Source organism: Girardinichthys multiradiatus, chromosome 18 (genome assembly GCF_021462225.1).
Source record: "Girardinichthys multiradiatus isolate DD_20200921_A chromosome 18, DD_fGirMul_XY1, whole genome shotgun sequence".
Lineage (NCBI taxonomy): Eukaryota > Metazoa > Chordata > Actinopteri > Cyprinodontiformes > Goodeidae > Girardinichthys > Girardinichthys multiradiatus.
The window spans coordinates 18,349,535-18,371,686 of NC_061810.1; the positions used below are offsets into that span (position 1 = coordinate 18,349,535).

At 37.8% G+C, this 22,152-nt stretch overlaps 1 protein-coding gene across 3 annotated transcripts in view; it reads left to right on the forward strand.

The window, feature by feature from the left end:
- The first annotated feature begins 1,644 nt into the window (after positions 1-1,644).
- lekr1 (leucine, glutamate and lysine rich 1) overlaps positions 1,645-22,152 on the forward strand; it is a 126,913-nt gene continuing 106,405 nt past the window's right edge. For all 3 annotated transcript variants that reach the window (XM_047390941.1, XM_047390942.1, XM_047390943.1), the window contains exons 1-2: positions 1,645-1,728; positions 5,619-5,722. In XM_047390941.1, coding sequence (XP_047246897.1) covers positions 1,725-1,728; positions 5,619-5,722 — 108 coding nt within the window. In that variant the 5' untranslated portion in view covers positions 1,645-1,724. The remainder of the gene's footprint in view (positions 1,729-5,618; positions 5,723-22,152) is intronic.

Below are 22,152 nucleotides of genomic sequence, written 5' to 3' on the forward strand. Positions count from 1 at the left end.
TTCTTTTGAAATCAAGATTGCTTTAAATTGATGAGAAATGTTAATAATAGAATTCAAGCTATAAAAGTATTGATGTAAAAAGATAAACACAATAACTAAATGTTTCTCAGGCTTTTAAAAAACCTAAGTAAAATTGTTGCTTTGACATGAATACTTGCCCTTATTGTGTAGTGTGTAAACAGGTAAGAGAGCAGACTTGTGTACGTTTGTAATGCCAGAGTTTCCTAACATTAGTGGTCTTTGTGTTTCATCTGGACCACTTAGACTCAAAAAATACTTAATACTTAATATTTTAGATTACCAAGGAAAGGTTTTTCTAATTTTCTAAATTATGGCCAATATAACATAGGGTACATTTTTGTTATTTGTTTTATAAAAGATATTATAACTTATTATAATTAATTAGTCCCTTGACCATCAAAAATGAAAATTTAAAGATTACTATAAAAGTGTTTTGTATCAATGTATTTTTTTCTGATTTCTTTTGTAATTTCCATTGGTAACTGCAGTCCTCACCATACATACAAATATTCTTGATTTTTCTCACATTCTAACCCCTCAAATGCTTGATGTGAGCGCAGTCAACTTTTTTCTGTTTGTTTGTTTGTTTTATTAAATAAACATGAAAACAATATTTTGTTTTACCAAAATATGTGCAAATTGGAATTTTATTGAGAGGTATTATCTGAGCCTGGGAGCATCAAAATTTGATAGCAGCCCTTATTTTAATACATTTATATTCTTTGTACAGAGTCATATGTAAATAAAGTGTTTCATCTGGGTCCCTTGGGCACAAAAAGTGCTCTTTTGAAAATTGCTATTGAATTATTTTGGATCAGTATATATTTTTTCATTTTCTACATTTTTAATAAATAGCACAGTTAACTTCAGTCCTTTCTTTAAAATGCCAGCAGAGCTGGTGCCTCTCCAGAGGCAGGGTACACCCTGGACAGGTCACCAGTCTATCGAAGAGCAACACAGAGACACACAGGACAAACAACCATACACACACACACCCATTCATATCTAAGGGCAATTTAGAGAGACCAATTAACCAAACAGTCATGTTTTTGGACTGTGGGAGGAAGCCGGAGTACCTGGAGAGAACCCACGCATGCACTGGGAGAACTTGTAAACTCTATGCAGAAAGACCCCAGGCTGGTAGTTGAACCCAGGAACTTCTTGCTGCAAGGCAACAGTGCTACCAACGTGGGCTCTGTGCAGCCCAAATGGAAAACAACAGAACATTAAAATCTGAAGAGATTTTATCACCAGGAAATGACAATAAGTAGATTAATTAATCAAAACAGAAATCAAGTTGTTAGTTTCTTTATTTTGTGTTAAAAAAATGCATTTTGACTGGGAGTCAATTGCATAAAAATGTTAAGTGACTCTAATCATGACCATTTTAATTTTACCCTAAAATACATGTCTTCTTCAACAGTGGCAATAAAAACAAGCGCTTCTCGTGGAAATGTGCCTTTAGGAACTGTTCCAGCACGAAATAAAATCGCGTTTTTTCATGTGAACAGCGCAGATACTGGTTGGTCTTATTTTGGTGAACTCATAGCATCCCGTGTTCACGTGCTTACCGACACCCACGTCATTGTCTGCCAGCTACGTCGTAGCCATAGCAACCGCGTAGGGAAACCTTCCTGCCTGATAAACTTTCTGAAGTCTTGTAGGTATTTGTTGCGTCTCCCTCGACAGGACTGACAATAATAATGGGTAGGTCGACGTTTTTTTTTTTGCATATAGACAGAAGTCAAACCAGCACGACTCCGGTGTCATGTGGTGGCAAGAAAAAAAATGTGTTTACAGCGAGCGCACTGATTTGTTTAACCAAATCTTTGAGATTAGTGCCAGGTTATTACTAATTGACCCTGTTTCCTCTGCGCTTTTTTACACTTAGTGTCTCATTTAATCAAAAAGGCGAACAAAAATCTCCAGATAATAGTACATGCATCAAAATACACTGCATTTTTCATATATATTTGAACATGTACTACAAACAGTACTTTGTAAAAATTACACCTACTATCTATCTATCTATCTATCTATCTATCTATCTATCTATCTATCTATCTATCTATCTATCTATCTATCTATCTATCTATCTATCTATCTATCTATCTATCTATCTATCTATCTATCTATCTATCTATCTATCTATCTATCCATCCATCCATCCATCCATCCATCCATCCATCCCATCCATCCATCCATCCATCCATCCATCCATCCATCCATCCATCCATCTATCTATCTATGAAAAAAATTCTGAGAAGTGTGGCATGCATTTGTATTTAGCTCCCAACTCTATAGCTTTGAAAATCTCAACACTGATTTTGCAAAATAGCTGAAACTTACTTAGATCGGCTGGAGAGCTTCTGTGAGCAGCAGTCTTTATGTCTTGCCACAGATTCTCAAATGGATTTAGGTCTTGACTTTTACTGGGTCATTCTAGCACATGGGTATGCGTTGATCTAAACCATTTCATGTAGTTCTGGCTGTGTGTTTAGGGTTTTTTTTTCTGCTGGAAGGTGCAACTCTTCCCTAGTCTTAATCCATTTGCAGACTTAGGTTTTATTCTGGAATTTTTATTGTAGTTTGCCCCACCCACTCTAATTACTTGTGATCACCTTCACTGTCCGTGCTAAAGAAGGGCATCCCCAACAACCTGATGCTACAACCAGCATGTATTGCAGTGGACATGGCATGTTTAAGATCATGGGCTTTATTAGTTTTCTGTCACATAGAGTGTTTTGCATGTAGCCAAACAAGTTTAATTTTAGTCTTATCTAGAGCACCTTCTTTTACATGTTTGTGGTGTCAATGTATGGCTTGTTGTGATCATTAACAGGGCTTGTTGAAGCTTTATTTGAACAATGACTTTCTTTTTAGCTGCTGTTACATAAAGTCCTGATTTCTTTAGTGCATAATTAAAAGCTGACTCGTTGACCGGTTCTCTCACCTGAGCTGTGGATCTCTGCAGCTCCTCCAGAGTTATCATGAAACTTCTTAGCAGCATGTCTTGGTATTGCTCTCCTTCCTGGTCCTGTTGACTAGATGGCCTTGTCCTAGCAAGTTTACAGTTATGCCATATTTGCTGCATTTTCAGGTGATGATAATTCACCTTTTGAGATGTTCAAAGCTTAAGATATAGTTTTATGATCTAACTGTGCTCTAAATTTCTCTATAACTTTATCCCCGACATGTGTGCTATGGTTTTTGCTCTTCATGATTCCTATCTTCATTGCCGGTTACATATGGGTGCCACATATTTCAGGTTTTTATATAAAAAAAACCTGAAAAGCATTGATTATTTTTAATCAACTTCACAATTATGGACGACTTTGTGTTGGATTGTCACCTAAAATGCCAGTAAAATACACTGAAGGTTGTGGTCAAAGTGTGACAAAACGTGAAAAAGTTCAGGGGGTATGAATACTTTTGCAAGTCACTGTTGAGTTTCAAAGAGCCGTAGGGATATACAGGTCCTTCTCAAAATATTAGCATTAGCACTTCATGCTTCCATCTGCTGAAAAGCTTTATGGAGATGAAGATTTCATTTTTCAGCACGACCTGGCACCTGCTCACAGTGCCAAAACCACTGGTAAATGGTTTACTGACCATGGTATCACTGTGCTCAATTGGCCTGCCAACTCTCCTGACCTGAACCCCATAGAGAATCTGTGGGATATTGTGAAGAGAACGTTGAGAGACTCAAGACCAAACACTCTGGATGAGCTAAAGGTCGCTATCGAAGCATCCTGGGCCTCCATAAGACCTCAGCAGTGCCACAGGCTGATTGCCTCCATGCCACGCCGCATTGAAGCAGTCATTTCTGCAAAAGGATTCCCGACCAAGTATTGAGTGCATAATTGTACATGATTATTTGAAGGTTGACGTTTTTTTGTATTAAAAACACTTTTCTTTTATTGGTCGGATGAAATATGCTAATTTTGTGAGATAGAAATTTTGGGTTTTCATGAGCTGTATGCCAAAATCATCCGTATTAAGACAATAAAGGACCTGAAATATTTCAGTTAGTGTGCAATAAATCTAAAATATATGAATGTTAAATTTTCATCATGACATTATGGAAAATAATGAACTTTATCACAATATGCTAATATTTTGAGAAGGACCTGTAGTATTATTTTCATGCCTAAACTGAATTATACATCTCAGGCTGGAGCTTGTTGTGGACATATCTTCTCCTTGCGACCTCTTATTTAAAGTGTCTAAATGATTTCTGCCCCTCAGTGCTTGTCTTCATGCCCACAGGCCAAACTGCGGACCCCCAAGTTGTATATTCATGCGTGCATCCGTGCAGAATAGATGAGTTTATGAACCAGCTTGCCCCTTTCTTTCTCTCTTTAGACTGATTAATGGTTCAGTCAAGAAAGAAACAGACAATATCACAGGGGAACAGTTGTCATGCAAAAGCAGCCCTTCAAGTCTGAATCCATCTAAAATGACAGGCCGGCTTACTGCTGTGACAAAGCGTTACTAATTTATCTGTGCTGTGTGAGCCAGCAGTTGAGGATCTAAGCTGTGCTTTAAATGTGGAGCCTAGAGACAGCAGGGGGCCCAATCAGGATATTAGAGTGCGTGAGTATGAAGCCTCCTCCTGATTGGGGTTGGTTTGTGTGTCTGGGCTTGCGTGCAAATGTAAAAGACAGTAATGCAGTGGCTGTTCTTGACACATCCTAATGTGTCAGTGTGCATTTCAACATAACCCTACATTTGTTTAAGTGGGTTCTCAGATTTTATGGGATTGTCTGTCCTGCGTGCTCTCTGCTGCTGACTGCGTCATTTGCTGACCGTGTCATTTGCATATATGTACATTTCACCAATGTTGTCTCTGTCTATTTGCATCTGATGATTAGTGAGTGCCTTTCCATTCACTAAAAATGCTGATGGATGAATAACCTGAGAGTGCGCACAACCAGATAGACAGAAATAGGCCAGGCTCGACTTGCATGAATGTTTTCTTCTCAAGGCTTCCTGCTCTTGTGGCCACATTTCTGACCACACTTACAACCCCCATTACACCAAACGATTACACAAACACTTTTTGTAAAGTATGTTTTCTGTGTACACTTACAAAACGAATGCACTTTTAAATTACTAAGCTAAGCTAAAATAATAAAATGCAACTGGTTTTAATGGGAGGACCATTAACTCATCCCGTCTGACACCATAAGTATTAAACAGATAATTAAAATTGTTTTGGAATGGGTTTCTCGAAGGAGAACATGAGCAGTCAATATCTTACCTGCAGACGTTAACTCTATTAGCACAGCACCTTCACTTTGTTCAAAGTTCAAAGGGTAATAATTTTTGACATAAGATATTTGATTAAATGTTAATTTAAAGAAATGAATAATTATTTCTTTCTCTTGACCTACTGATAAAGTTTTATTTTATTTTTACAGATGTCTGTATCACATCCAATCATATATACAGAGGTATCTTATATAACCTCTGTATTGGTAACTTGCTTTGTTTGTTACTGAAAAATGGCATCAATCTGTTATATATATATATATGTTATAAATTATAGCATGTGTTTACAGTATTGTTTCATGTAGCTAATCTGCATCTTCTAGGAGACAAAAAGGGGTCCAGGGAGGCAAAGCATGCTGAGGAAGAGCAAATGAAGACCCTTCTTCATTCTTCTCCGGTTTACCCACTGCCTGAAGAGATTAAAAAGGTAAACACTGGAAGATTTCGATTTTCTGACATTCTTCAACACATTAAATTGTTTTCACTCAGCTGAGGACACATGACCATTTCAAAGCAGACCATACTAATTCTACATATGTTTCCCAAAAAAATGTATTTATTTCTTATAAGTGAGAAATTTAAATGTGCTGAGTGTTTCCATGACGGACCAATTTTATACATTGCAGTAATCTATATGGTTTGAATAAGAAATGGGACAATGTCTCCTCTTTCAGTCTCCCATCTGTTATAAGACAACGCACATACAAAGTATCATAGCAACAATGGCATGTTGCTTTTTATCCTTGCCAATGTCAGGTGGTAGCTGAATATTCCCATATGCTATGCCATATGGTATGTGTATAGATTTTCTTGGAAAATTTCTTGCTTTTCTCTTTGAACTGGTCTCATAGCTACACATATCTCTACTGATAAAATGTCCAAAGACCAGATTTTTCAGGAACAAACAGCTGAATAAATGGTCTAAATGCATTTGTGGATTCACAAAATACACTTTAAAATAATTTTCTCTTCATAATTTCTACTTAAAAAACACTTCAGAGTAATAAAACTAAGAAATGTTCTTGGTAAGTTAAGATAAGCTGCAGATTTTGTCTTCATTCTATCCTGACTGGGATATCCCAACAAAGTAAACAGCATTGTTTACCTTTCATGTCGACAAAGAAGATAGATTTTCCGTGCCTGTTGGAAACCTACCTCAAATGTGCAGCAGGGTTGCTTGTATGTCTGAACAATCCCCTTCACATTATAAATGCAGAGTATGCTGCTGCTGGAGGCTAATGAGAAGGACATTTTCCACCACTATGCATTACCTTTAGTTTCCATTAAGGCATAAAACTGAAGAATATGGTTCCTCTGTTACAGTCTTCCATCCTTTTGCTTTTAGTGGTAATGGTCAGACCATATGGTCAGGCCATAAAAAATCGAACCAATGCAAAGTATGTTAAGGGAACACTTCTAACCATATGAATACGATTATGACTGACTTAACTGGCTGCTTGCATGTTTTATTACCTGTAAAGACTTATTTTAACAATATTGTAAGAAACCTTTTTGATCTGATCATGAGATATGGTGAATACAAGAAGTCTGCACACCCTGTTAAAATATCAGGCTTTAGATAACCTTAGATTCCTTATTTAAAGTTTTTCCAATCCATTTTTTCTTCTTCCCCGATAACGTGTCTTGTAACCTGTACTACTCCACAGAAAAGCAAACATCTTTAGGGAGGAACAATGGTTGCATACTGGTGCACATCCTTTTCATAGCTGGGGATGTTGCTATGTTCAGACTTAACCACCACATTCAGACTTTGTTAAACAGGAGTCACCCCACACCTGCCACCATTCAAAGTGCCTCTGATTAACCCCAAAGGAAGTTCAGCTGTTCCAGGAGGTGTTTTCTTGACATCTTTAAGCATCTAACAGTAAAACCCATGGTCTGCAGAAAGCTTCCAACTCATCTGAGGAGTCACATTGTCTAAAGGTAGCAGTCAAGAAAAAGGTTTCAAAGTCTTCCTGAGGTATCAGACATATTGATGTCAAAACAGTCATCAAGATGTGTGGAAAATATAACATCACCAAAAACTGAACCACCATCCAATATCCATGAAAAGACAATAAGGAAACTGGTCAGGGAGGCACCCAAGAGGCTTCCAGAAACACTGAAGGAGCTGCTGGGATTGGTTTTGGCAAATACTAATCGTGTAGTACAACCCCCTGCTGCCTGGCAAGAAGAAAGCCTTTTCTTTGGGGAAAAACAAAGCCTGGCTAAATTTAGATAAAAATCATTTGGGAGCCTTTTAAAAGCATCTTATGCTTTAATAATACAAAGGTTGAACATTTAGGCCATAACTCCAAAGGGGATGTTTGGTGCAAAACAACACGACACATTACCAAAAGAACTAGATACCAACAGTGAAGCATAGTGGTGGCAGCATCATGTTTTAGGGCTGTTTTTCTTCAGGGCTCCAGTCAAGTTGGAAGCAGTTATGAACAGTTCCAAAGACCAATGTTGGCCCAAAGCCTCTAGGCTTCTGCTAGAAAGCCAAAGATGAAAAGGAAATACATTTTTCAGCATTACAACCCAAAGCTTGAATCCAGATCAACAAAAGGATGTCTTCACCAGAAGAAGATTTTTTGGAAGTACCCCAACCTTAATCATATTAATCTGTGGGGAGATCTGAGGAGGACTGTGCACAGGAGATGTCTTTGTAATCTGACTGATCTGCATTTTTATTTCTTTATCTTTTCCCCTAAAAGATTTTAGTTAGTTTCTAAGTGAGCTGTACATGTTATATGTAACATTAAAGGTGCAAAAGATTATAAAAAGTTTGATCTTGTTTTTTTTTAACTACAAAAAACAGGAATGTGTAGACTTTTTATATCCACTGTATGCGGTCTTTTATGTGCAGTGTGGTACTTCTCCTTTTGTCTAAAGATTCCCCTATTCTGCCTGGCCGGCTGAACTGCACATTACTGCTGTAACCACGGTGATGTAGTCCCGTTGTCCTTCCTTCAGACCGGGAAAAACTGCTCCACTTTGCGTTGTAGAGACAGGGTCTCTGCTGGGAACTCTCTGGAGCACAGTTTGCCACTGTAGACTTCAGAGAGAAAAGTCAAGCAACGCTTGTACCTTAATTACCCCGTTCATGAATGAATACCGGACACACAAACAGCAATTCACTCCTACTTAACTTAGTGCATATGATCGTGTGATCGTATGACACTCTTGGATCCAGTTTGAAGAGTTATGGTGTTTTGACGAAAATTCAACTTGGAAGACTCACCTCCACTTCCAGCTCCATCTAATTACTCCACCACGTTCTCTGCTCCAACCAATGAGCTCCCGATCTACATTCCTCTTCAGCCAATCATCCCTCCAGACCTTGCTTTAAAAGACCTTCATACGCAGAATCTCCTGATCTTCAGCTGAGCTTCGACCCTCCTCCACCCCATCTCCACCATCAGGCTTCAAGCTCCTTCTGACTCCCTTATCTTCTCAGGCCTCCACTCCAACACCAGTATCAGGATCCCGGGGGGAAGACTTCTCTAATTCTAACCCTAAGATGTTTATTCAAGCTCATATCATTATCAGCATCCATGTCTTCCACCGGGGTCTGAGCGCCAAAATAAATCAAACATCAGCTAATAAACTCCTCTAATCTCATTTGTGAGTCTTTCCAGGTTGAAATGTCTGCTACCAGCAAAGAGACATTAGCGTGCTGTGTCCCTCCATCCAGTTCCGCTGGGGACCTGCGTGGAAGAGGTCTGTTTGTTGCAAAAGCGGGGTTTTTATTCAAACAGTGACGTCACGGGAAGTCCGCTGTTATTCCCTGTTCCTGGCTGTGCTGGAAGTAGATTAATGCAATTTATTTTGAAAGTTCCAGAAAAGTTCTTACTGGCCTTTCATGTTGTAACCCATGGCTGGGTCCCAATAACATAAACACATGAGATACAGAATATTACAGCAGCCTCTACATTTATTGATATCCATAGTAAAGAAGTATGAAATATATGAAAAAAAATAAAACATTTGCTACCGTAGTATAATCACACAGATTTTTATTTTTAAACCCAACACTCATTGAGGACAGTACTTCACATCAAGAAATTCTAGTTTGTTATCTTATCATTAGTGTCACACAGTTCATCCTCCACAGTCCTTTCTTCTCTTTAGCAGATTCCACAGGTTTTCTATAGGATTTAGATTTGAGAACTGAGAACACCATGGAGAATACACGAGTGTCAGGTGAACCACTGTGTCAATCTGGAACATTACCTTTTTGAAAGACCCAACAATGACTTATTTTCCTGCACTTAATAAGGTTCCCAGGGCCTTTGAAAGAAAATCAAACCCTCGGCCTTACAGACCCTTTTCAATATTTAGCAACATTAGGACTGCAACTAATGATTATTTTGGGAGTTGACTAATTTATCAATATTTTGGTTAGTTGATTAGTCGACTAGTCAATGATTATTTTTAATCATTTCTACTTTCTCTGGGTACACCTTTTGTTGTCAGTAAGTACATATTCTACTGCATTTGTACATGTTTGGACACGTCTACATATTATACATTCTCATAGTGAATTGAGAAATATGTGGCTTGTGTAACAGCAATCCAAAAATACTATATTGTCTTTGTTCATCTCTAATTCAGAATCTAAAATACTTAAATTAAACCTAACTGGAATTATTTTTTACTCATTACAGATTCTTTAAGATGGCAGACAATGTCCCCGCAGTTACTTGTTTTACACTACAGTTTTAAAAAACACTGATGTTTTTATATATATGGTGCTTCTACAATAAAACCTGCCATTGCAAATGTTTTGTAGCTAACATAATTGATTACACCAACTAATTGTTGCAGCCCTAGTAGGAATGAGATACTTTCCACATTTACATTTTTTGTTTTCCAGCAGACCAAACCTGATTGGAGTGTCTGTTGCAGAAAACATAAGCCTCTTTAATAAAGTGCAGGACCAATGCAGGACTTAGAAGCTGTCTTGTTGTCTATGAGGTGCCAAGCAAGGTTGTCACAGACCTGTAACGGCAGACTACTGTATGTAAAGGTTAGCTGACTCTGCGGCTCAATGAGGTGCTGCAGTGATGCCAGGTGGTTTATGCCACTAACTGGCTGACAGATTTAAGGCCAACACACACCGGGTCTACTGCAGTGCTTCACACACATCATTTCTTGCCATTAACACATTGTCAGGCCAAATTGGGTAAAAGACAGAAAAGATCACTGTAAAGATCACATCTGTAGAATGGAAGATGTCCATTTGATTTTACGTGAACTGGTACTTGGTGGTACCGATGGAATTCAGTCGGTACCTATAAAGGCGCAGAATTCGGTACCCATCCCTAACTGCAATAAAGGATGAATTTATTAAAAATCTTTTTCCACATCTCTACCGGTTGGAACAATAAGGGTGGAAGGTGCTGTAATGATGACCCTCCTCTCTAGCTAAAACAATTAGCTGGAGAGAGGAACCTGTGGAATCCGAAGCTCTCATTCTTTGCTGTTATTTTGGTGCAGAAACATTATCATGTTAACCTTTTTCAGATTTGCAAGTATTGACTTGGCCTACCTCAAAGTGACATTTTTAATAATGCATAGTGTGGCACGTCTGGAGAACTGCAAGAACTATTCCATGTTGTTCTGTGCTTATCACTCTCTTTCCTCTTAGCTGTCCTACTTCCTCTATCTGGTGCTCTCTAGTAATCTCTGGAATTTCTCATTGAGGACAGTAGATGGCTAGGAACAACACAGGGGCTTTTATTATGCAACAATGGCAATTTTAACCCTGTGGACACACAAATCCCTCCTAGTAGTCTCTGTAGTTGCCACTGTACACACACACTGAACAGACAAAAACGTTCAGGGTCTGTTCTCTCATCCATCCTTACATCTTTGATCCTGCTGCTCCTTTTACAAAAACTCTAACAGAAGTACAATTGTTATTCATTTTTGTGGTATGCATCTGTCTCCACCTCATGTACATGTGTTGAGCCTGTGTTTATTTCTGATTTTGCTCTTTTGTTTGTAATTTACTAGAAAAGGTTGAGATATTCTGGAATAGAAAGAAAGAAAGAAAGAAAGAAAGAAAGAAAGAAAGAAAGAAAGAAAGAAAGAAAGAAAGAAAGAAAGAAAGAAAGAAAGAAAGAAAGAAAGAAAGAAAGAAAGAAGAAAGAAAGAAAGAAAGAAAGGAGGTGTGTGGTTTAGTCTCAGGACCCCATTTACCTCCCTCTGTCATCTACTCAGATTCCAGTAGATACTAAACTGAGGATGTTCAGAATTTAACCTCCTGCTGAGTGCACTTCAACACCATTTATTGAAGGACGTTCAGGTGGCTGGGGTCGAGCGGAGAACACAAAACAACAAAGGAAGTAGGCACTGAGAGCTCAGCGCCGTGGGCAGCACAGCACACTGGTCGGTGTGGGAGGCGAAGAGGAGGTGGTGTACTAACAGGCCTATTTAAGTGTTGTTAATCCTGGTGGGCTGGGAAAGAGCTGGCACTGAGGTTTAATAGTGGGCTGCTGAGAGGGAGTACTGCGGTTACAAACACACACACCAGGCATTCCACCCACACGTTTGGGGACTGACTCAAGCACATATATTTCCACTGAACGTTCATGGCAGTTTACTGTGACTACAGTGTACTCCATACAGGATTTTAACAGGGATTTGGTAACACCAACAATGCAGGTCATATTGTCAAATGAGTTCTCTCCTGAATCACTAGTATCTAAAACAGGTTGAATTGTAAGCATTGTGTAACTCATCTCTCTTTGGCACGAACATTGTGTAGAGGGAAGTATCTGCTATTTTCTTTATTTTATTTAACAATACAAATAATGTTGCAAAGCAAAATGTTCCCATGTTAAAATATATTTGAATGACACATCAATATTTGTTAAGTCATTTAGCCTAAATTTGTTGAGTCATCATGAAAGGGTAGTCAGTTTCTTTTTCAAGGGGACCTGAGCTATTTTAATTAAGCAACCGGAAAATATGATTGGCCTCTGCCACTGACTATAAACTTTATGTGCTGTTTCAGGGGTAATGTTGATGTTAACATTGTATGAGCCTCTCTTATCAGATTAACTAACAATTTTACCAAATAAAAACCGTATATAAAAAGGTTTTTTTAAAGGACGGGTTAAAAAATAAATAAAATATACAACCATTAAACTATGTCTCTGTGTTGCCCTGCGATGAACTGGTGACCTGTCCAGGGTGTACCCTGCCCTCGCATGTAGACTGCTGGAGATAGGCACCATCTTCCCTGTGACCCACTATGGAATAAAAGGTATAGAAGATGAATGAATGAGTAAATGAACCATTAAAGTGTTAACTGTGCCTGACCTATGCTGTTCTTGTTTTCAGATTATCATTACTGCAGTTATTGAGGGCAATGGCAATAGCTTTAGGCAACTTGTGGAAAAGTGTAGCCAGTACTTGGTTAAATAAAACTAGTACAATTTGCTGACTAAAATGCTGATGAGTGGGAACTTCATAAAATGGCTCTATTACTCTCAGTTTGTGTTTGAAATGGATCAGAGTCAACTCGCCCCTCATTTTGAATCCATGCACTGCCATTTTGTTCATCCTTACTTCCATTTCATATCTGTAAAAAAATCAATTTCCTATCCATGTACTCAACCATTGCAGTCTATTTCTTAGAGAAGAAAATGAGCAGATGGCGAAAATGACTTTAGATCAAAGATCTTTCAAAGCAGGTGAAAAAGTCCCCCTGGCGGATGCAAATTGGCACACAGTTATTCCACATCCTGTAGAGAGCTGCTGCTTTTAGTGCCTGAAACAGTCAGGTCTTCAACAACTAAGACTGCTAAAAATCTAAATGACCAGTACTCCTTTAAAACCAGTGCTTCTGACAAGAGATTGTTGTCGCATGTTTGCTGCTATATAGATTCCTATTGTTGCTGTGAGACAGAAACCTAATAAAAATATACTCTCTCATCAAATGACAAAAAAATACATCTAGCTTCTTAATGTTAATTTAAACTACAGGCTTGAAGTCACTCTATTTATACTTTTTATAGAATATTTATTGATGGAACCACAGACAGATGTGAAGAATGATGAGTTAATACTCATAAGAAAATAAAAATGTATAAAGATAAAGATTCCAGGTTTGTGCCCAAAAGCTACACCATGCTATTTGTTATGGCTGATCTGAGTTGTTCACGTGGGGCTGTTTTAATGCTGCATGTTAACTTGGTTTGACATTTATCTTTTATTCCTCAGGTTAATTATGTTTACATTCAGATGATGATGTTTAAGGTTAGTAATTAAGTACGTACCTCATCAACAATATCTAGTACATATGGTTTTAACTCACCCCACCTTTCTTTCTCCATAGTAAGTGTATTTGACACTGTAACTTAAAAGGGGAAAGGAAATGTGGATGAATTCGATTTCTCAGAACCACCAGGACCTATCAAATTTGACCCCCTTACTGTGTCTAAAATGGTGTTTGTCTTACTCACATGCCTGTCTCTTGGCTTGGCTAACAGGATAAATTTTGTTTAAACACCTGTTGTTTTGGCCTTTTGGTCACTCCGAGACTGGAAGGTGTCAATTATGACCTAGGTGGTTGGATGTCTTGGTTTCTTACTTTGGAAAATGCTCTTAAAGAAGCTTAAAAAGAGAAACTGGAATCTTGCACAGCTTTATACAAAATAGACAAGTGTAGCATAGCTTATTTATTGCAACCAAATCAGAAAGGGTGATGTCAGTCCTGGCTCTGACCCAGTTGAACAAGGTTTCTTGGTGGGTGAACTAGTTCGGTCCTACTCTTACTCAATTGGAATTCAGCTCTTGCTCATGGCAGGCTTCTGGGAGAGGAGATGTCAGGAGGGCTAATCAGCCAATCAGAAACAGGCTTTGGGTAATGGGAGAGTTATGTCACATTAGAGAGGCAATTAAAAAAATTGCTATTTTTTTCTAAACTATGTTATTTGTAATATAAAGAGACCAAACCTGTCAAAAAAAAACTTACTAACTATTAACAAAATAATTATCTATTATGCCTGGGATTGTTTTTACATTCAAAGTTTACCATATTAATCAATATTCAAAGGAACGATAAAACCTAGATTATTTCAAAACTTTCTGAATTTCTGAATTAGCGAAGATCACTCATACAAGAGACAGGTTTGACATGTGTTGTGATTATGAATCTGAGAATATTATTTAATTTTAATATTAATATTTTGATATTTTATCAAATAATATTTCGGTCTGTTAAGGGTTGTCCTGTGAATACCAGCCCAGTAAGGTGATGGTATTAGGACAGAATAGAAAGGTGTGAGCCAAGCTCTGACATTATTGAACAGCAAAACTCTGCACACACATGGAATGAATTCAAACAATTTCTTAAAATACAAGAATTTATTAACAAAAATAAGTCAACTCAAAGTCAAACATATTTCAATCAACAAACTCTTTATTATGCTAAAACAATCCAACTAAACTACCAAGCTGAATTAAAGAATAACAATGACTAATGGGCTATGTACAATATAAACAAGTTGATTAAAGATGATTGAAAATTATGACCAAAAGAGTGATGCAACATTACCATACAATGTTTATGTTTGAGAACCAAGGATTATCTTGAAGAATCTGGAAGTGAAGTGAAGTTAGTCTTGGAACCAACTTAGGCAATAATCAGCATACCTTTAGACAACCATTCACAATGCAAGATCAGATAAAATATTTTTTAAATAAAATAATGTTTTAAATAATGATCTGCTGAATAAAACCAACCTTCTGGATGACCAATTCTCAACGGTGTCTCATTAGCTGCCTTTGTTTATTAAAATAATATTCAAAGAAATATTATTAAGGGGATGGTAAAATATTTAAGGAAGTATTTTGGAAAAGAGCCAAATCTTTCTGGAGAAATGGGGCTTAATGGTGTTTACTTAGTTATCAGATTTAGTTAAATAATGTTTAGGGACTATTATTTACTAGCTTGAAAACTAAACCTTTCTGGGATATTATTTGGCAGCAAGCACGTGTCCTAAGCCGTTAGCAGTTAAAGCTAACAAAGAAGCTGATAGCTTAGCACAAGAATCACACTCCTTTAAAAATACCGTCAAAAAAGGGTTAAAATGAATAAGCGCGGACGTCGCGTTATGGCCGATCTTCTGTGTTTAAAATCATCCTTTAAATAAAGTTTGTCTTAACTTTAAAAACACACAAACACAGACCACAAAGCTGAGCACGTGTGCTGCAGATAGCCTGCTAGCACCAAGATAGCTGAGTTCAACACAAATAAAACCAAACTTCATAAAATGAAAAACATTTAGATCATTTCATCCTAAATATCTCTCTGCCCAAACCCTAACCTCGTTTGAATTGTGTTGAAGAGGAGTCATCCGGGCGACGACGACTTTTGAAGAAAGCTCCGTGAACAAAGGGTTAGCTTCCACCTAACCTCCGTAGCTGTGGATGAAAGTTCTGTCCGCCAACCAACTGCACATTACCGTAACCACAGTGATGCGGGGCCGTTGTCCTTCCTTCAGACTCGGCTTGTAGAGACTGCGTCTCTACTGGGGACTTCTCTGGAACACAGTTTGCTTCTGCAGGCCTCAGAGAGAGAAAGTCAAGCCAGGCTTGTACCTTAATTATTACCCCCTTTCATGAATGAATACCAGATACACAGACAGCAATTCATTCTTGCTGTACTTAACTTAGTGCAAATGATCGATGATCTTATGACACCTTGGATCCAGTTTGAAGAGTTTTGTCTGTTTGCCAGCAAAGAGACATTAGCGCGCTGCCTCCCCTATCCTGGTCCTGCAGAGGAGCAGTGGAAGAGAAAGGACCATTGGAAAGGTCGGGGTTTTATACGGGCAGTGGCATCATGGAAGTCGGTTAAATTAAATTTATTTTGAAAGTTCCAGAAAAGTTTGTACCGGAGTTTTAATGTTTCCATGGCTGTGGGTCCCAACACATGTATTGAAAGGCATACTTACAAAACCCTTGACAAGATCATAAAATCGTTCATATTTTAGATAATCTTGAATACTATTTGAATGGTTAGTTTAGCTAGACTAAATAGTGTGCAGAACATTTTGAAGCAACCTGAGAACACAAAAAATGGTTAAAATAGGTGAAAGGTTAAATCTGATACATTTGTTTATATTATACATGCATATGAAATTAAAAGGCCCATACCATACCACTACAGTTTTCTTTTCTCCAAGTTGTCAAAGGGAAATTTAAACTTGGAAGGCCTTTGATTGTCTCCTTGGACAGTATTCCAATCCAAATATGGCTGATGGGTTAGGTATTTTTACTGGAAACACCATGCAAGGAACACCATAGGCCTTTCTTATGCACCTCTTGTTCTTCATGAGGTGTGGTCACTATCTATTCCCTACTTTAGTGCCACAAACTTACAGGACTTCAAACACATAGTTTAACAGAACAAGACGTACACTTCAGAAGCAGAAAGGGAAGCTCTGTGTGAATGAGAAAGAGAAAAAGCAGCGAAAAGCAATTAGAAAATAAAGCAACACTTGTTTTTATTCATTTTGAAATGTGACCCATGAAGAGCTTTAAAACACAGTGTAACAGGACAAGATGCTCACATTTAAACAAGGTCAAAGAGTGAGCCTAGAGCCACAAACACAGGGAAAAATCAGAGAGTGTCCCAAAGTCTGTAAGAGGTGAAAGATTCCTCTGAGGTTGTACTTGAATTTGTGCTTGTAACTGACCAAAGTTGGCTGTAAAAAAAATTTAGAAACATAACATTTAAATGTATTCTGATCACAGCAGACATATTTTTGTATGCCTGTAACAAATATTACTGTCACGGTGGGGTTTTGGGGTGGACGGAAGCGCAGGAGAGAGCTTGGCAGCAGCATTTCAAGCATTCTTCAGCTTTATTCAAACAGTTATGAATGTAGCAAAAATCTCAGCAGGTTCAAGCATTAGACAATTCAAAACTTACTTGTTTACCCTGCAGGACGTAGCAAAAACTGAACCTTATCAGCAGTTGTGAACGGGTGTGAAATGAGGAACCAGCAAAGGGTAATGAAACAAAACCAACTAATATAGAGTGAGAACAAAGGCAGGTAATCAAGGAACTAAGAACAGGTGTGACAAGGAGGCAGGAAGGCAGAGGGAACAGGTGAAAACAATACACAGATAAAAACATGACGAGGGACTAATAAACACTGAAACGAAGCTATAAACAAATAACCAAATGACAGTAGAGAATAATCATGAACCGAGAAACTAGAGGGAACATAAGAAACACCATAACCTAAGAACGAACAAGGAACCCACAAATCAAACCAGATTACAGAGTAACAAAACCTAACACCACACAGACTGAACTGACAGGAAGGGAAGCAGAGAACATGAGGACTAGGATGTAAACAAACAAAATGTAAACAATAAGAAAACACAACCTAACCAGAGGGGCTGGAGAAGATAAACAGAGCACAATAATAATAATCATGATAATAATAGCAATAATGACAACAAAGAGAAAACAATACTAAGTCATAACTAAGAAGGATAACACTAACTAAAGGAGCTATGAACAAGGAGGGAGAGAAACACAACCTAAGACTCAAAATAACTGAGGAGAAAACATAACAGAGCCAACACAGAGTCCAAAAGGTGACACACCCTGACAATTACCTTTAAATCAGGGTTACAACAGACACATTTGTACTGTGATGAGTATATTTTAGATCTAGGAATGTCTGCTTTACTGAACAAGTTTTTTATTGTTAAATTTCATATCTTGGAAGATTTTTTGGAGCTTATGTTGACATTCAACAATCTTGTGCAGTTTGTTAAATTAAAGTCTGGCGTTTTTATGCTGACTCTTCCGACATGCCCTAATAATCGTGATGGTTCTTTAGATAATCTTATGGGATATTTCTGCTGTGTGTGCTGTTTTAAGAGTAGTCTAGTCTGCTCTGAAGGACATCGGGACCGCTCCGACCTCAAATCAGGGATATTTAACATGTTGGATTGTCTTGGCCCGGTATCCTATCCTGTGTGGGGTGTTCACCGAGGACAAACGAGCACGCAGCCTGTTGAATGAGACGTCTAACCAACCCAAAAGCGAGATGACGGAAACATAGAGGGGAATTACTATGAACTCATGTTTGAAACTGACGTTTTTTAATAATAACCGTCAATTTTAGATCCACTTCCTCGCTTAATGTGTCTCTTTATTTTAATGACTATTTATAATTTAGATTGCCACCAAAGGCAACCAAACTGTGAACACACATGGAATTATGTAGTAAAGGAAAAGGTTGAAATAACTCTAAACATTTTTATATTTCAGATTTTTCAAAATAGCCCCCTTTGCTCTGATTACTGCTTTGCTCTCTTGGCATCCTCTCCATGAGCTTTGAGGTGGTCACCTGAAATAGTTTTCCAAAGAGTCTTGAACGAACTTCCCAGAGGTTCATTGAGAGACGGCCAAAGGTAAATTTTTTTTGTCATCACAGCAAAGGGCAGCTACTTTAAGGAATCTAAAATATAAAACATATTTAAAGTTATTTTCCAATTTTTCATTTGCCACATAATTCCTTTTGTGTTCATTCATAGTTTTAATGCCTTTAGTGAGAATCAGCGTACAATGTAAGTAGTCATGAAAAAAAAGAAACTTTCGACAGGTAGTGTGTTTATATATATATATATATATATATATATATATATATATATATATATATATATAATTATATATATAGATATATATCTATATATCTATATATATAATTCTATCATTTGCTTAATTGTTGTCAGTTGGATATTCACTATTATCTAGACACATGTTGGCCAAAACAAATCTGGTTTTCCGGTTATCTGATGTCAGAAGCATTTGCAAGGCCTGACGGAAGAAGACAAGAAATAGATCCATGTTCAGACTGATTTGTTGGTTTTAGTAAACACTATGGTGGATGAATGACTTTTGACAGATTTGAAAGTGAAGCTTTCTTATCTAGTCTGACAGACTTTTTCCCTGAGGAATGCAGCTCAAATGGTGTAATTTATGGGAAATACCAGACGCAAGGAACATTCCAGCTGCAGGATATTCATACTTGTATGGTTGAGCCAAAATATTTTTCTGAAGATGTGCAAGCTGTGCTGGTTGTTAAAGTGGATGCCGAGGCTGACACAAACATTCATGAGAATAACAATCGTCAGTCAGTCATTTTCTACTGCTTATTCCATAGTGGGTCACAGGGAAGCTGGTGCCTATCTCCAGCAGTCTATGGGCGAGAGTCCATCACATGGCAACACACAAACAACCATGCACACTCATTCACACACCTAAGAGCAATTTAGAGAGACCAATTAATCATTGGAGTGTGGGGGGAAGCCAGAGTGCCCGGAGAGAATCCACGGAAAGAACCCATGCATGCACGGGGAGAACATGCAAACTCCGTGCGAACCCAGGACCTTCTTGCTGCAAGGCAACAGTGCTACCAACTGCGCCCATGTGCAGCCGTCTAACAGTCGTTTTCAGAACAAATAAATCCACTTATATCCTTGCCTGTGCCACCTTAACTAGGCAACAAAGTACTTTGGATCATTTTCAATGTTCAGTCACGGTGGGGTCAACTAGTTCTAGTGGACAAACTGCAAGTCTGTCTGCCTGCCGATGATTCTTGGCTACCGTGGTGAATGATGCAGCAGTTTTGTGGGTCCCAACAGGATAGTTGAACATCAAATGACAAATTGTTCAGAAATCTTTAAGGTGATCCTACATACTTCTAAAGAGTCTTACTGCATCCCTACAGAGTACAACTTAATATGAATAAAAGCAGAGAAAAACCCAAATAGCTGTACTTTAGGAGGACTAGCTGTGTTAGGCTAAAACTTTCTGTAATGTCTTGGAGTGATGCACATGGAATGTGAAAGTTTTTTTGTGGTAAGGGTACATTTTATCCAGTTAAACAACAAGTCACAACAAAATACATTTTTAAACTGTAGGGTATTTTGTTTTATAGTGTGAATACTAAGTAATGTGAGTTTGATTCCTTTTGATGCATTGTCTGGCGTGTCATTTTAAGTTTTTCACACAAACCATACTCAAGGTTACAGTTTAACAAATTTTATCAAAACTGCAAAACGTGCATCCCAACATATTAGCCTTGGTGTCTCAAAGATCAATGACAGTTAAGGAATCCCTCAGCATTATAGCACTCTGACAGGGATGTACTGCCATGTCAAAGGGTTCTGCTTTTTGTCCACCTAAAGTTATTAGTTTTCTCAGTGAAGTCTTGACAGGAGCTTGTCAATGATGTTAGTAGTTTGCTTGTTGCTTCTTACACTACTGATGGCCTAAATATGACCACTTAACTCTGCTTCTTAGGTTCATCAATTTTTAATGAAGGAGACACAAGCCTTATGTCCTAGTAAATTATATCAAAGTATCCAGCTCTCTTTTCTTCCTCTGGCTCCACCTTTTTTCTTCTGAATATCCTCACTTCACCTCTTCTTAAATAATATACACTACCAATCAAAAGTTTTAGATACTGTATCTCACTTAATGGGTCTCCTTATTTTCATGACTATTTACATTGCAGATTCTCACCAAAGGCATCAACACAATGAATGAACACACATAGAATTATGTAGTATACAATAGGTGTAAAATAACTCTAAACATTTTTATATTTTATATTCTTCAAAATTGCCACTCCTTGCTTTGATTACTGCTTTGCTCTCTTAGCATTCTCTCCATGAGCTTCATGAGGTGGTCACCTGAAATGGTTTTCCAAAGAGTCTTGAAAGAACTTCCCAGAGGTTCATTAAGAGATGGCCTAAGGTTAATATGTCAGTCATCACAGCAAAGGGCTGCTGCTTTAAGGAATCTAAAATATAACATATGATTAAAGTTCTTTCACAATTTTTTATTTGCTATATAATTCCATATGTGTGCATTCACTGTTTTGATGGCTTCAGTGAGAATCTATGTGGAATGCTAATAGTCATGAAAAAAAGAAAACTATTAAATAAGAAATTGTTTCTAAAACGTTTGTCTGATAGTGTATATCTTCAAACCTGAATCATTTCTCCCTATTCTTCCAAGAGGGTCTCTGGATATTGGCAGCTTGTGTGTCAAGCCTGTTGGGGTTATGATTATTGATTGATTAATCTTGATCAATAATTATAATTACAAATCATAATTTGACAAAATCAATTTCTTAACCAAAATCCTCATTTATGAATCGAGACCAGAGATGTTTCTGGTGTTGTAATTGCGGCTCAACGCCTTTGACAATTACAACCTTTAAATACTCAGTAATAATTATTAACTATTGCCGGAGATGTCTCTGTTTAATCGACCGTTTCTGCCGAAATGTGTGGAACTTTTAACCTTATCTTGACTGACAAATCACTTTTTGCACACAATGAACACAGAACGCTCTCTCTTTATCTATGTGAATATTTATTCATCTTCACCTACTTAACATGCAAAATTCTACATAACAAGGGTAACACATCTAAATAAGCAAAATAAAGAACACAGCAGTGGGTGTTGAATCAACCAGCATTTATGGCAAAATTGAGAATATGGCGAAGAGGTGTGGGGTGAGTGGAGAGTGGGTGGGGGCGCGACTCCAACTGTATTCAGTGATGTCTTGATCATAAAACGTCCCCCAAATCCTGAGCAGACAAAGAGTTATAAACCTTTTGGCGGCAAGCTAGCAAGCAGTGAGGTTGAAGACAAAGGAAAATGGAGAATTTTACCATGAGGTGATTTTAACAGTCCAGTCTTACCACGCAACTGAAGCATCCTCTGGAGAAGAAGAGATCCCACATGGAGTCTTCATTTATTCTCTCTCGTTGGCCAACGAACAATTCATAACTGAG